Source organism: Schistocerca nitens, chromosome 1, assembly GCF_023898315.1.
Source record: "Schistocerca nitens isolate TAMUIC-IGC-003100 chromosome 1, iqSchNite1.1, whole genome shotgun sequence".
Lineage (NCBI taxonomy): Eukaryota > Metazoa > Arthropoda > Insecta > Orthoptera > Acrididae > Schistocerca > Schistocerca nitens.
In genome coordinates this window covers 1,063,396,885-1,063,412,713 of record NC_064614.1, presented here as the reverse complement: position 1 = coordinate 1,063,412,713, position 15,829 = coordinate 1,063,396,885, and the positions used below count along the sequence as shown (strand labels likewise).

The 15,829-nt window shown below is 38.9% G+C and overlaps 1 protein-coding gene across 6 annotated transcripts in view; it reads left to right on the top strand.

Moving 5' to 3' along the window:
• The window catches only part of LOC126198024 (uncharacterized), a 133,120-nt gene extending 117,728 nt beyond the window's left edge, over positions 1 to 15,392 (top strand). For all 6 annotated transcript variants that reach the window (XM_049934686.1, XM_049934689.1, XM_049934690.1 and 3 more), the window contains one exon: positions 9,041 to 15,392. In XM_049934686.1, the coding sequence (XP_049790643.1) occupies positions 9,090 to 12,740 (3,651 nt within the window). In that variant the 5' untranslated portion in view covers positions 9,041 to 9,089 and the 3' untranslated portion in view covers positions 12,741 to 15,392. The remainder of the gene's footprint in view (positions 1 to 9,040) is intronic.
• Positions 15,393 to 15,829: the final 437 nt, after the last annotated feature.

Here is a 15,829-nt window from a genome sequence, read left to right as displayed (position 1 = left end):
GTTTGGAGCCGAGTGGAAGGCTTAAACCAGAGGCTCAGACGATTCTGCGGGGATCTGGGGTGCAAATTTCTCGACCTCCGCTATCGGGTGGAGAAATGTAGGGTCCCCCTGAATAGGTCAAGCATGCACTACACACAGGAAGCGGCTACAAGGGTAGCAGAGTACATGTGGAGTGCACATGTGGGTTTTTTAAATTAGAGAATTCCCTCCCTAGGCCCGACAAGATGCCTCCTGAGACGTGACAAGGTAGTAGTAGGCAAAACGCAACAGGGAATAACAATATTAATGTGGTAATAGTAAACTGGAGGAGCATCTGTAGAAAGGTCCCAGAACTGCTCTCATTAATAAACGTTCACGATGCCCACATAGTACTAGAGACAGAAAGTTGGCTGAAACCAGATGTAAACAGTAATGAAATTCTAAACTCAGATAGGAATGTATACCACAGAGACAGGCTGGACAGTGAAGGGGGAGGCGTGTTTATAGCGATAAAAAGTGCAATAGTGTCAAAGGAAATTGACGGAGATCCGAAATGTGAAATAATTTGGGTGAAGGTCACGGTTAAAGCAGGCTCAAACATGGTAATTGGATGTCTCTATAGGCCCCCTGGCTCAGCAGCTGTTGTGGTAGAGCACCTGAAGGAAAATTTGTAAAATATTTCGAGTAACATTTCACGACCATGTTATAGTTCTGGGTGGAGATTTTAATTTGCCCTGTATAGACTGGATGACTCAAACACTTATAATGGGTGGCAGGGACAAAGAATCCAGTGAATTTTTTTTAAGTGCATTATCTGAAAACTATCTTGAGCAGTTAAACAGAGAACCGACTCGTGGCGATAACATATTAGACCTTCCGGTGACAAACAGACCCGAACTATTTGAAACAGTTAACGCAGAACAGGGAATCAGCGATTATAAAGCGGTTAATACATTGTTGATTTCAACCGTAAATAGAAATATTAAAAAAGGTGGGAAGTTTTTTCTGTTCAGCAGAAGTGACAAAAAGCAGATTTCAGAGTACTTGACGGCTCAACACAAATTTTTGTCTCAAGTACAAATAGTGTTGAGGATCAATGGACAAAGTTCAAAACCATCGTACAATATGCATTATATAAGTATGTGCCAAGCAAGATCCTAAGAGATGGAAAAGAGCCACCGTGGTACAACAACCGAGTTAGAAAACTGCTGTGGAAGCAAAGGGAACTTCACAGCAAACATAAGCATAGCCAAAGCCTTGCAGACAAACAAAAATTATGCGAAGCGAAATGTAGTGTAAGGAGGGCTATGCGAGAGGCGTTCAATGAAAGCCAAAGTAAAGTTGCTATGTACTGACTTGGCAGAAAATCCTAAGAAATTTTGGTATTATGTCAAAGTGGTAGGTGGATCAAAACAAAATGTCCAGACACTCTGTGACCAAAATGGTACTGAAACAGAGAATGACAGACTAAAGGCCGAAATACTAAATGTATTTTTCCATAGCTGTTTCACGGAGGAAGACTGCACTGTAGTTCCTTCTCTAGATTGTCGCACAGATGACAAAATGGTAGATATCGAAATAGATGACAGAGGGATAGAAAAACAGTTAAAATCACTCAAAAGAGGAAAGGCCGCTGGACCTGATGGGATACCAGTTCGATTTTACACAGAGTACGCGAAGGAACTTGCCCCCCTTCTTGCAGCGGTGTACCGTAGGTCTGTAGAAGAGTGTAGCGTTCCAAAGGATTGGAAAAGGGCACAGGTCATCCCCATTTTCAAGAAGGGACGCCGAACAGATGTGCAAAACTATAGACCTATACCTCTAACATTGATCAATTGTAGAATTTTGGAACACGTATTATGTTCAAGTATACTGACTTTTCTGGAGACTAGAAATCTACTCTGTAGGAATCAGCATGGGTTTCGAAAAAGATGATCATGTGAAACCCAGCTCGCGCTATTCGTCCACGAGATGCAGAGGGCCATAGACACGGGTTCCCAGGTGGATGCCGTGTTTCTTGACTTCTGCAAGGTGTTTGATACAGTTCCCCACAGTCGTTCAATGAACAAAGAGCATATGGACTATCAGACCAATTGTGTGATTGGGTTGAAGAGTTCCTAGATAACAGAATGCAGCATGTCATTCTCAATGGAGAGAAGTCTTCCGAAGTAAGAGTGATTTCAGGTGTGCCGCAGGGGAGTGTCGTAGGACCGTTGCTATTCACAATATACGTAAATGACCTTGTGGATAACATCGGAAGTTCACTGAGGCTTTTTGCGGATGATGCTGTAGTATATCGAGAGGTTGTAACAATGGAAAATTGTACTGAAATGCAGGAGGATCTGCAACGAATTCACGCATGGTGCAAGGAATGGCAATTGAATCTCAATGTAGACAAGTGTAATGTGCTGCGAATACATAGAAAGAAAGATCCTTTATTATTTAGCTACAAAATAGCAGGTCAGCAATTGGAAGCAATTAATTCCATAAATTATCTGGGAGTAGGCATTAGGAGTGATTTAAAATGGAATGATCATATACAGTTGATCGTCGGTAAAGCAGATACCAGACTGAGATTCATTGGAAGAATCCTAAAGAGATTCAATCCGAAAACAAAGGGAGTAGGTTACAGTACACTTGTTCATCCACTGCTTGAATATTGCACACCAGTGTGGGATCCGTACCAGATAGGGTTGATAGAAGAGAGAGAGAAGACGCAATGGAGAGCAGCGCGCTTAGTTAGAGGATCATTTAGTAATTGCGAAAGCATTACGGAGATGATAGATAAACTCCAGTGGAAGACTCTGCAGGAGAGACGCTCAGTATCTTGGTACGGGCTTTTGTTGAAGTTTCGAGAACATATCTTCACCGAAGAGTCAAGCAGTATATTGCTCCCTCCTACGTATATCTCGCGAAGAGACCATGAGGATAAAATCAGAGAGATTAGAGCCCACACAGAGGCATACTGACAATCTTTCTTTCCACGAACAATACGAGACTGGAATAGAAATGAGAACCGATAGAGGTACTCAAAGTACCTTCCGCCACACACCATCAGGTGGCTTGCGGAGTATGGATGTAGATGTAGATGTAGAAGGGAATGTTTGACATAGAAAGGATGGCAACTGTCAAAATGTAAGTACTCTTGTTTGTCAGTAGGTTTAATGTAGACAGAAGTGTGTAGCTGGACTTAGGTGAGGATGAGATCAGCGTCTAGGAAAGTGGACAGGATTTGGAATAAGACCATGTGAAATTTAATTGAGAAAAGATATTTAGAGATTCCAGGAATTTCAACAGGTCAGCCTCATTATGAGCTCCTGTAGTAAAGATATCATCAATGTATCTAAACCAAACCAGCGGCTGAAGACTTATGGATCCCAGGGAAGCCCCCTCCAAGCGACCCATGAAAAGGTAGGCATAGGAAGGTGCCATCCTGGTTCCCATGGCAGTACCCCTGATCTGTTTGTATGTCTGCCCCTCATAGGTGAAGTAGTTGTTGGTAAGTAAAAGTTGGTTAAGGTGAGTAGGAAGGATGTCTTAGGTTTGGAATCAGGTGGGCACTGACTAAGGAAATGTTCAGCAGCAGACAGACATGTATGTGGGGGCTAGATGAAGGTGGCATCAATGGTGACAAGCACGGTGTGTGGTGGGGGTGGGATGAACATGGATTTCGAATGATCTAGGAAATGGTTGGTGTCTGGATTCTCGCCACCAACCTGGCCTTATTATAAATTAATTTCTTCCGTCTCAGCATTTCTTCACAGTAACTACTCCTTTCTTCACTCCGTTTTAGTTTTCCACATTTTCATTTTCTTAGCTGTCTATTTTTCACTGGACCCCTCACACCTCTGTTACATACAGTGCACTCAGCTTTTTGCTGTTATTAACTTGTACTTGATGTTTTAGTGGTAATCTCTGACTTGCATATCACCCCATGTTCCACCTTTAAGCTTTCAGGTTTTCAAAACTGCAATCCCCAAGAATCAGCCTTTCCTTGTCATCCTGTCCGGTAAGTCTCTTCTGGCCCACGGTTCTGGATGACTTTTCCCAAATCTACCCTTTTCTCTAAACCTCTCCAGTCCTTTTCCTTCAACACTATTCCTTCCTCTTCAACACTTCTGCCTGGGTCTGAAAGCTTGCCTAATTATAACTTCTTTTAAGTGTTTGCTCTGCTGCCACTTACTGAGTAGATTTTTTGCTATTCAATTACTTTATAACAGCATGTATTGAAATTTGACAGTGTCAGAATTATCACTACCAAACTGCAGTTTATTGTTTTGCTTTATTGCTGATCATGATTCAATAACTGTCTCACAAATGTGGAGCCAATGTGTCTGAGAAGGTCACACTCAACGCTATACAGGGTGTCAGTGGTCTCACGCAACCAGCCTCCTAGAGGACAGACATATTGTTCTTTTGCACAGGCAGGATTGTATACTCAAGACACATGCTCTAAGTTAAGAAATTGGCTTGTTTGCAGCAAGGCAATGTCCATGTATATGGTGTGAAGATGTCTTAGAGCTCCACGGTCGGTGATTACGGTGATTGTTGTTGTGCATATGTGCCCTGGTTCTGTGTACAGTATCACACTGAATATATCCATGTCTGAAGACTTGAAGAGGAGAACCATTGGCAGGTTGCATTCATCTTAGTCATAGGGGGCCTTTCCATTGGATATATAAAATGTACACCACTGGTTAGCATAGCTGGTAATTTGGACAGCTGTCGTTACATTTCTAGTGTGTTAAGTCCAGCGGAGACATCTTATCTTCGAGACCTCCATTACATCTTTCAACAGAGTAACGCAAAAACTCATGTTGCATGTGTGGGCCTGAATACATCAATACAGATAGTATTCTAAAAACAAAGATGATGTGACTTACCAAATGAAAGTGCTGGCAGGTCGACAGACACACAAACAAACACAAACATACACACAAAATTCAAGCTTTCGCAACAAACTGTTGCCTCATCAGGAAAGAGGGAAGGAGAGGGAAAGACGAAAGGATGTGGGTTTTAAGGGAGAGGGTAAGGAGTCATTCCAATCCCGGGTGCGGAAAGACTTACCTTAGGGGGAAAAAAGGACGGGTATACACTCGCACACACACACATATCCATCCACACATTTACAGACACAAGCAGACATATTTAAAGACTTTTAAATATGTCTGCTTGTGTCTGTAAATGTGTGGATGGATATGTGTGTGTGTGCGAGTGTATACCCATCCTTTTTTCCCCCTAAGGTAAGTCTTTTCCGCTCCCGGGATTGGAATGACTCCTTACCCTCTCCCTTAAAACCCACATCCTTTCGTCTTTCCCTCTCCTTCCCTCTTTCCTGATGAGGCAACAGTTTGTTGCGAAAGCTTGAGTTTTGTGTGTATGTTTGTGTTTGTCTGTGTGTCTGTCGACCTGCCAGCACTTTCATTTGGTAAGTCACATCATCATTGTTTTTAGAATATTTTTCCTACGTGGAATGTTTCCCTCTATTATAACCATATCAATACAGATAGTGTTAGATGTTGCCCTGGCCAGCACATCTTCAGGTTTGCTGACCCGTCGAAAACCTCTGGTCATAGGTTACTACATCTACATCTACATCTACATTTATACTCCGCAAGCCACCCAACAGTGTGTGGCGGAGGGCACTTTACGTGCCACTGTCATTACCTCCCTCTCCTGTTCCAGTCGCGTATGGTTCGCGGGAAGAACGACTGTCTGAAAGCCTCCGTGTGCGCTCTAATCTCTCTAATTTTACATTCGTGATCTCCTCGGGAGGTATAAGTAGGGGGAAGCAATATATTCGATACCTCATCCAGAAACGCACCCTCTCGAAACCTGGCGAGCAAGCTACACCGCGATGCAGAGCGCCTCTCTTGCAGAGTCTGCCACTTGAGTTTATTAAACATCTCCGTAACACTATCACGGTTACCAAATAACCCTGTGACGAAACGCGCCGCTCTTCTTTTGATCTTCTCTATCTCCTCCGTCAACCCGATCTGGTACGGATCCCACACTGATGAGCAATACTCAAGTATGGGTCGAACGAGTGTTTTGTAAGCCATTTCCTTTGTTGATGGACTACATTTTCTAAGCACTCTCCCAATGAATCTCAACCTGGTACCCGCCTTACCAACATTTAATTTTATATGATCATTCCACTTCAAATCGTTCCGCACGCATACTCCCAGATATTTTACAGAAGTAACTGCTTCCAGTGTTTGTTCCACTATAATATAATCATACAATAAAGGATCCTTCTTTCTATGTATTCGCAATACATTACATTTGTCTATGTTAAGGGACAGTTGCCACTCCCTGCACCAAGTGCCTATCCGCTGCAGATCTTCCTGCATTTCGCTACAATTTTCTAATGCTGCAACTTCTCTGTATACTACAGCATCATCCGCAAAAAGCCGCATGGAACTTCCGACACTATCTACTAGGTCATTTATATATATTGTGAAAAGCAATGGTCCCATAACACTCCCCTGTGGCATGCCAGAGGTTACTTTAACGTCTGTAGACGTCTCTCCATTGATAACAACATGCTGTGTTCTGTTTGCTAAAAACTCTTCAATCCAGCCACACAGCTGGTCTGATATTCCGTAGGCTCTTACTTTGTTTATCAGGCGACAGTGCGGAACTGTATCGAACGCCTTCCGGAAGTCAAGAAAAATAGCATCTACCTGGGAGCCTGTATCTAATATTTTCTGGGTCTCATGAACAAATAAAGCGAGTTGGGTCTCACACGATCGCTGTTTCCGGAATCCATGTTGATTCCTACAGAGTAGATTCTGGGTTTCCAAAAACGACATGATACTCAAGCAAAAAACATGTTCTAAAATTCTACAACAGATCGACGTCAGAGATATAGGTCTGTAGTTTTGCGCATCTGCTCGACGACCCTTCTTGAAGATTGGGACTACCTGTGCTCTTTTCCAATCATTTGTAACCTAGAGACTTGCGGTACACAGCTGTTAGAAGGGGGGCAAGTTCTTTCGCGTACTCTGTGTAGAATCGAATTGGTATCCCGTCAGCTAACCAGCTGCTGTGCCACATCTCGCCAGCCATTATGACTGACGAACTCTGGCATAAAAGTTGAAGGAGCTTTTAATTATGTACCCATATCTGTCATGAAAGCTGAGTTCACGTGATTCCCAGCTACATTAGAGCAATCATATTTAGAATCCTGTATTCCCTCAAATCACCTTCAAATGTAATCATGTATTCTTCCTAGTATGCAGTACACGCACAATAAGTAAAAGTTTGTTTGTTATTTGCTGTTCTTCCTGGTGTTGCAGTTTTGTTGTGTGTGTGTGTGTGAGAGACAGACAGACAGAGAGAGAGAGAGAGAGAGAGAGAGAGAGAGAGAGAGAGAGAGAATCAATGATCTGACACTAAAGATGATTCAGAATTTTTGTGTGCAAATTACTTAATTGTCATATTGAACTACATGGAATGGAATGTAGTTGATCCAACATTTTATCTCTTAATTTTTCTCTCTGAGTTGCACTGATAGTAATTTGGGTCATTGTGGCTATAGTCTGATTAAAATTACTTGATAGTTGACACTTCACACATTGGAGCTGGTTTCCTCCAATCAGAGTGCTCAACGTCATGCCCGAACCATTTGCCATTGCCAAATTGCCTCAACAGGTGGTTGGTTCACTTCCAATTTCTTGTTTGGCATTCTTTCTTTGTGTGTTTGGATCCTGAATCACGAGTCTGGCACTTTTATTTCGTATATTATCATACATGATGATCCCCCCCCCCCCCCCCCACAAACACACATACAATGATGCTAATAAAATACACACATGTCGTACACAGCACAAAATTAAAAACACTTCTGGATACTTCCGCACAATAAGCGATTGAGCATCATGCATGCAATTATCATAATCACAAAAATTGGCTTACATCAGATAAACTTTGCACAACATTGTGTGGAACCGGGTTTTTTAAGGCTGCAATTCATCATTCCGACTGGATGATCACAGTCAAAAATATAACAATGTGACTTATTGTTGTACTTTTGTGCAGTGGTTAGAGTATTAAACTGCCATGCTGAAGGTTGTAGGTTCGAATCTTGTCAAATGTTGTGAAATATATTTATTTCTAAATCTAATCAAAAGAATTTGATTATCATTTTCATTCAATTAATTGATTTAAATGTAATTTTTATATTTCTAATTATTTGTTACATCATTTTCATCATCACATTGATTTTTTATTTGCTCTTATTTTTCTGCATATTATTCTTTTTTTGTCTGGAATCTGCCTATTTTGGTATAATTTGCAACCAAGTGCCAACAAGGACTGCTCATTGGTTGGTAATGTGGCAGTTTGTGTAGCCAGTGAGAGGATAGCTTCAGGTAACCTATGATAGCAAGAAACTAGTTTGCTTTTAATTCTGAAACTGAACTTTTTCTGTCTTGAGTGATCGTAGAGGTTAACTTTAACAGCCATGAACAAAGTGATCATGATTTTTGTTCTGCTGCAGAGTGTTGACCACCGCTTTTGCAGATACATTGCACATAACAAGGTTGTGTGTAGGACTCAAGTTTAAAATCAGGGCTACAAAACACATCTCCTGCCACAGTTTAGTCATTGGTCACTTAAAATAAGCTTTCAACAGAGCATCTCACATTTGTGACATACCTTGTGGCAGCATCTTCCAACAATGCTCCACGTTACACATTAACATCATTTGTCAAGTGACTTGTCATGTTTCTGTGTTTCCTGAAACAGAGCAGTAGCTGGCGGCCGATGTGGCAATACTGTAGCAGCAAGTGAAAGACCTCAACTATCAAGTAATTTTAACTGGACTATAGCTTCAAATGTGTCCATTCATTATTACCAGACTGGTTCTGAAACGATTACTGAAAAAAGATTTATGCCTTTTGAGCTATTCATAACTGTTTAACTTTAAACATTCTGTATACATAATTTAAATACCTATAATGCACTGTATAACTGTTAATTATCATAGTTCTGTGAGTGAACTAGTATCAGATAAAGCACAGTGGAATATGTCTGAAAAATCTCTCTACTTTTTCAGGATTCATCTCTGCAGTCTTCAATGCCAGTAATTTGCTTGATTTGACACAATGAATTACCAAGAAACAAGAGAAGATTTAAATACATTTGTCGACAAATTAGCCAACCTGATAAATGATACTTTCAAATCCTGCATAAAGAACTATGATACATTACTGCCGTTCCTTAATAAAAAGGAAATAAATGCTAAAATACATCACAGATTAGTATTTGTTAATATACTGTTGAACAAGTTAAATGAAGAACTTTCAGGACTTATAACTGAATATGTAACTGTGTCACCATATGAACAAAAAGGGGAGACTGTTCTGTTTGAAGGAGGGAGGAGGAGAAGAAAGTCCCATATGCTGAAGTTAGACGGACAACAGACTGAAAGTAAAAAAAGTCCATATTCCGATAATAGAAAGCGTTCCATTCCTTTAACTTCACAAACTGGAATCAATATACAATCAGATAATTTATTATTAATTGGTACTGAAAAAGCAATTAATACACAGCCACAGAAATTGGACATGCAAGAGAAGAAAAATGTAAAAACAGAAACACAAGATTCAAATAAATTTGAAGGAGGTATGAAGAGAATAATGTCTGATGTGGTTGATTTAGACAGACATGAGACCAAAAGTATAAAAATGGAATTGCCATTTTCCGATAATTCGAAGTGTTCCATTCCATTAACTTCACAGACTGGAACCAATATAAAACCAGAAAATTTGGTATTAAGGGATAATGAAGAAACAAGTAACACACAGGCACGGAAGGCGGACATGCAAGAGAAGAAAAATATAAAAACTGAAGCACAGGAGTCAAATAAAGTTGAAGAAGGTAGAAGGAGAATAATATATGATGTGCTAGATTTAGGCAGACATGAGACCAAAAGTATAAAAGTGGATGTGCCATTTTCTGATAATGCCAAGTGTTCCATTCCATTAACTTCACAGACTGGAACCAATGTAAAATCAGAGAATTCACTGTTAAGGGATAATGAAGAAACAAGTAATACACAGGCACTGAAGTTGGATATGCAAGGGAAGAAAAATATAAAAACAGAAGCACAAGATTCAAATAAAGTCAAAGGAGGCAGGAAGAGAATAACAAGCGATGTGCTTGATGTAGGCAGACATGAGACCAAAAGTATGAAAGTGGAAGTGCCATTTTCCGATAATACCAAATATTTCATTCCATTAATTTCACGGACTGGAACCAATATAAAGTCAGAGAATTCAGTATTAAGGGATAATGAACAAACCAGTAATATACAGGCACAAAAGTCAGACATGCATGGAAAGAAAAACATAAAAACAGAAATACAAGAATCAAATGAAGTTGAAGATATACATGAATTCCCCATAACTAGTTGTCAGATTCCTGTGGCTCACAACTTGTATGACACTACAAATAATGGAGCAACAGTTCATTTTGCTGGTGATGGGGTACGTGCATCTGTTGTAGATAGACATGTAGTGGGTAATGTGTGTAATACACCTTTTGACACTCTTACTCACAGTGAAAATAATGAAATGTGTGTTCCATTACTAAATGTAGGAAATGAGACTAGCAGTCAGGAGAAACGTGAAAACACTGACAACATTCTTAGTAAAGATCATGACATTTACAGAGGACTGCGAGAAGAAGTTGGCTGTACCACTTCTCTTTCTGCCCATGCAAAAAGATCATTTGACAGTAAAGAACCTCCTGTTACTTTCAGTACTTGTGATAATCAATCTGCTGTGTTACTAGGAGGGAGAGAAAATAGCTTTTACGGAGGATGGAGAGAAGCTCCTCATTGTCCTAGAACATATATAAACGGTGATGTCCCTGCTCAGAGATCAGAGAAATGGTGTAGAGCAGAAGATTCACTATATGGTATCTTAAAGATCAGGAATGGGATGTATAGATCTTCACTTTTTGGTGACATGGCAGTGTTTGGTCATGTGAGAGGAAAGCAGTATAAAAGAGCACGAATGACTGCCAGGAGAGAGAGAAAATTGGATAATTTGATATTAATTGATAGAACAGTAACAATTGATACAGAGGAAGATAATTTGTTGTACATGCTTGCAAAGAAAAGCATAAAGATGAAACTACAAGATTTAAATAAAGTTGAAGGAGATGAGAAGAGAAGAATGTCTGATGCACTCGATTTAGGCAGACAGGAGGCCAAAAGTATAAAAATGGAAGAGCCATTTTCTGATCATAAAAAGTATTCCATCCCTTTAACTTCACAGACTGGAATCAATATAAAGTCAGATAATTTGGCATTAATGGATAATGAAGAAACAAGTAATACACAGGCACAGAAGTTGGACATGCATGTGAAGAAAAACATAAAATCAGCAGTACAAGAATCAAATGAAGTTGAAGGTGTACATGAATCCCTCATAACTAGTCATCAGATTCCTGTGGATCAGAAATTGTATAACACTACAAATAATGGAATGACCGTTCGTTTTATTGGTGACGAGGTAAATGCATCTGTTACAGATAGATATGTGCAGGATAATGCATTTGATAAACGTTTTGACACGTTTACTCACAGAGTAAATAATGAAGAGTGTATTCCATTTCGAAATGCAGGAAATGAGACTAGCAACCAAGAGAAATGTGAAGACAGTGGCAGTGTTCTTAGTACAGATTATGACATTTACAGAGGGCTGCAAGGAGAAGTTGGCCGTACCATTTGTTTTTCTGATGAAGCAAAAAGACCATTCGACAGTAAAGAGCCTCCTGTTACTTCCAGTACTTGTGATAAGCAATCTGCTGTGTTTATAGAACAGAGAGCAAATAGCCGTATTGAGGGAGGGAGAAGAGCTCCTAATTCTCCTATAAAATATGAAAAAGATGATGTACCAGTGCAGAAATCAGAGGAACAGTGTAGAGCAGAAGATGCAATATATGGTATCACAAATATCGAGGATGGGACATATAGATGTACAGTGTGTGATTGTAATCTTTTTTGTGGCAGGTCAGTGATTAGTCATGTGAGAGGAAATCAGCATAATACAGCACGAATAACTGCCATGAAGAATGATTGTACCAAAGGGCCTGAAGTTCCAAATAACAGTTGTGGAGGTGAACTAGTTAACTACCAGGCAGAGGAGGATCATATGAAAGGAAAGAAGCATAAAATAAAACAAGAAACTGCTGAAAAGAACAGTTGTCCCAAAGAGTTTGAAATTTCAAGCAACAGCTGTGAAAGTACTACACCTGTTTCTTTGTGTTCAGCTGTTTCTTGCTCACTTGCTGACAGTGTTGCTATTGTAGAGGATCGACATCAGGTAATGTCAGTGAAACGTTCAGTTATGTTAAATGATATATGGACATATTTTTATGCACCATTCCACATTAACAAACAATTCATCAGGTTTCATTCAAGGCAAATAATCTGCACCCTTTGTTGGGAACAAGTAGGAAGATACATATTAAATATAAGGGTACACATTTCTAGCTTAAGTCATCTTGATCGGGTAAATATATTACGAAATATTGAACTGAAAAATAAGTCATCCAATAAACAACTATTGGATATACCAGGCAGTCTAAAGAACATTGTTCCTGCTACTCAGTTTAGCCTGAGAAACAATGGTTTCTTTTGTAGTGTGTGCAACTGTTTCTGTGAAAAAGCACTTATATTAAGTCATATGACAGGTGCAAGCCATGGCAGAAAGCTAGATGAAATGAAAAACTTGGTAAAGAGCTAACAACTGTAAAAGTGTGAGAAAGTTGAAATGATGAATTAAAAATGTGTGAGATTATGATTTTAATTTTACTGTATATATATTATTTCCTTTGATTGTTTGTTAATGTAGTGTGATGACTATTGCTTAAGCTGCCAAGGCAGAGATTGGATAGCTCCAGAGTCCAGTCATCTAATATTAAGATTTTTTTATTACATAAAAAGAAATACTCTTCTGTAGCAAAGTTTTATATGGTTCAACTGTTTAGTCGGAGGAAAGAACTCCTGTGGTATTATAGCCAGAATCAGGATTATTTTGTCCTCCCCCTTTTCCTTCTTTCCATCACCCCTTCCCACATCTCTCTCTCTCTCTCTCTCTCTCTCTCTCTATCTCTCTCTCTCTCTCTATCTATCTATCTATCTATCTATCTATCTATCTATCTATCTATCTATCTACCTTTAAATTTACAACTGTGTACCATGGAAATGATAACAGGAAGATAAGTGTACAGTTATTTAATTTGTCACAGGTTGTAAATGTGTGTTCAATCAGTCTGCTGATATGTACTGATTATTATTAGAGATTGAGTGTCTGCCAAAGAAAAGTGAAGAAAGAATTGCATCACACAACAGTTATCCAAAAGTGTCACCAAGGGTATCATTTTTAAGGAAGCGCCATTGGGTAAAATGAGATTAAAATTAACAATGAGACAAGTATGTGAGATAAATTGAAAACATCAAACTTATTTAAAGGGAAAAAGTAATTTACCAAGGAACAGCTGATGGATATATTAGTTAAAGTTTTCAAGTACAGTACCTTGTCAACAGCAGGTTTAAACTTGTTGTGAGGAGTATGTCTGTACCAAGTTTCATGTGACTCTTGCCTTGCATATTGCTTATTTTTCCTGATACGCACTTACTTAAGTTCATATCACTGTGTGTTGTTTAAATTAGTTTGTAGTTATTTGCTTGGATGTTCCAGTGACCAAAAATTGTAAGATTACTCTTTATAGATGAATTTGTCATTCATTTAGTTAAGATAGTGTTTCCCCCTCTTGTCGGTGTTGCTACATGCCAGCCATTTGCTCAGATATCTTATATGTATAAACTTATTATCTATTCAAAATTCCAGTTTTCAAGAAAGAGGATTCCTGAGTTGGAATGCTTTCAGTTAGTCTGTAATGTTATTTTTATTAAAAAAAATTATTATTTGGAAGGTAGAAGATGACAAATTGTTATAGTTATGTATTCCATTCCTTTTTACAACATATTATAATAATAATTGTGTGCACCTCTTCTCCTCATATAATTCCTTAATTTAATCTAAACATCACTGGTGCTTGCCCTGCCCTAAGTTCCATCTGACTTACCAGTGTAACTTTCCACCCTGGCTTTATATGTGTACTCTTTACTATTCACCTTTTCTTCACCAGTCATTCATGACGAGAAAAGTGCCCCAGTAGTTACAGCACTGGACACACATTTGGTAGTAGCGGAGTTAAAATCGCATTTGGACCACCCTGATGTAAGTACTCCACACGTAACACAAATACCTTGAGTAACTGCAAGGATTGCTCCAATCTGAGTGTGTGCCAGTCTTTAATGGCCTCATCAGCTGGATTTTAATCTCTAATCTCTCTTTCTTCCCATTCTTCCTGCCATCCATGCTTTCTATATTATACCCTCACATCGAGTTCTTTCCTGCATATGACATGCAGTTCTTTCTATATTCTTAATCATTCTGTTCATTCTCCATTCACACTGTTTCTTGATTTAAACCCAAACACCCCACACCCCTATATTGGGCTAAATGCACAATTAATGTGTTTCACACACAATATTAAGCAATCAAATTTAGGCACAAAATGAGTGTCAAATTTGTTCACAGGTCATTGTATAAGTAGTAAGTCATATTTGCACTGTATTTTTGAGTGATTCCTGATTATTAGAACCACTAGATCAAGTCAAGATATTTTTTCCTCCTCTCAAAGCATCTGTCAGAGAAGTAGTTGTACCATGTAAAGAATGTAATAATGGTGTTGCTGATGTAAACAATGTCAGTCTCCTTACAATTCATATTTATGTAACCAAATTGACTGCTATAATACATAGAATAAGAATATGGCTTGTATAATGTCTTTTTACTGTGTGATTTGAAGACAACATATAGAGGGTTTTAATTCTTTATTTCTGGTGGAGAGCAATTAGAATTATCACAATTGGTTTTAAAAAGACAAAAGAGTGAAAAATACTCAAACATTGTCAAATACAGTGATAGTGGCTTCATGGCATTGCAGTCAAGCGACATCCCATACTATAGTCAATAAGGCTGAAAGGGAAAGCAGTGAATAAGCCCACAGTGTAGCACTCATCAGAAACATTGACAAAGTGGACATGATTATTGTTATTATTATTATTATTATTATTTTAAGGAGACAGTCATCAGATTGTCAAGGGCAGACTACGTGGTGTTGACAATGGTCGTGCACACACTCTCTCATGATGGAATGTGGCTGATTCAAACTCCTCTGTACTACTGAGATGGTGGATGCAACCACAGAAGAAAAATTAAATTTGTATCAGCAAATGTAACTGTGTATCTTGTGTGCTTACTATGTGGTAACTTTAAAGACAGAGTTTAGTTTGTTATTATGTGAGACAATAAATTGATGTTCAAAGCAGTCAAAAAGACAACCAGTTTCAGTGACTCACAAGCAACATCTTCAGTTCATACTGTCACCTAGAACCCTTTCAGTTTTCCATTGTTCACACATTGTAGTCTGTAAATTTAATCTTGAAATAGAGTATTCGGGGGTACAAGACGAGTCATGTTACATATTAATGTGCAGAAGTAGCTGCACCTCACTACTTCTGTGGAGTATACTAATAACAATTATGGCAAGTCCTACTCAACTGATGCCAATAATTGTTGCAATTATTTTATGCAAATTAGCAGAAAAAGCCTTGCTGCTTCACCTGTATCATTCAGGTGCTGTTTTTATTTCATTCATTGAAGAAGCAGTTACGTAATTTTGCAAGCACAAGTGTCAGCTGTTTATGTAATGGCAAAATTAAGATCTGATTCATACTAATATTAGAGTTACATGAAATTTA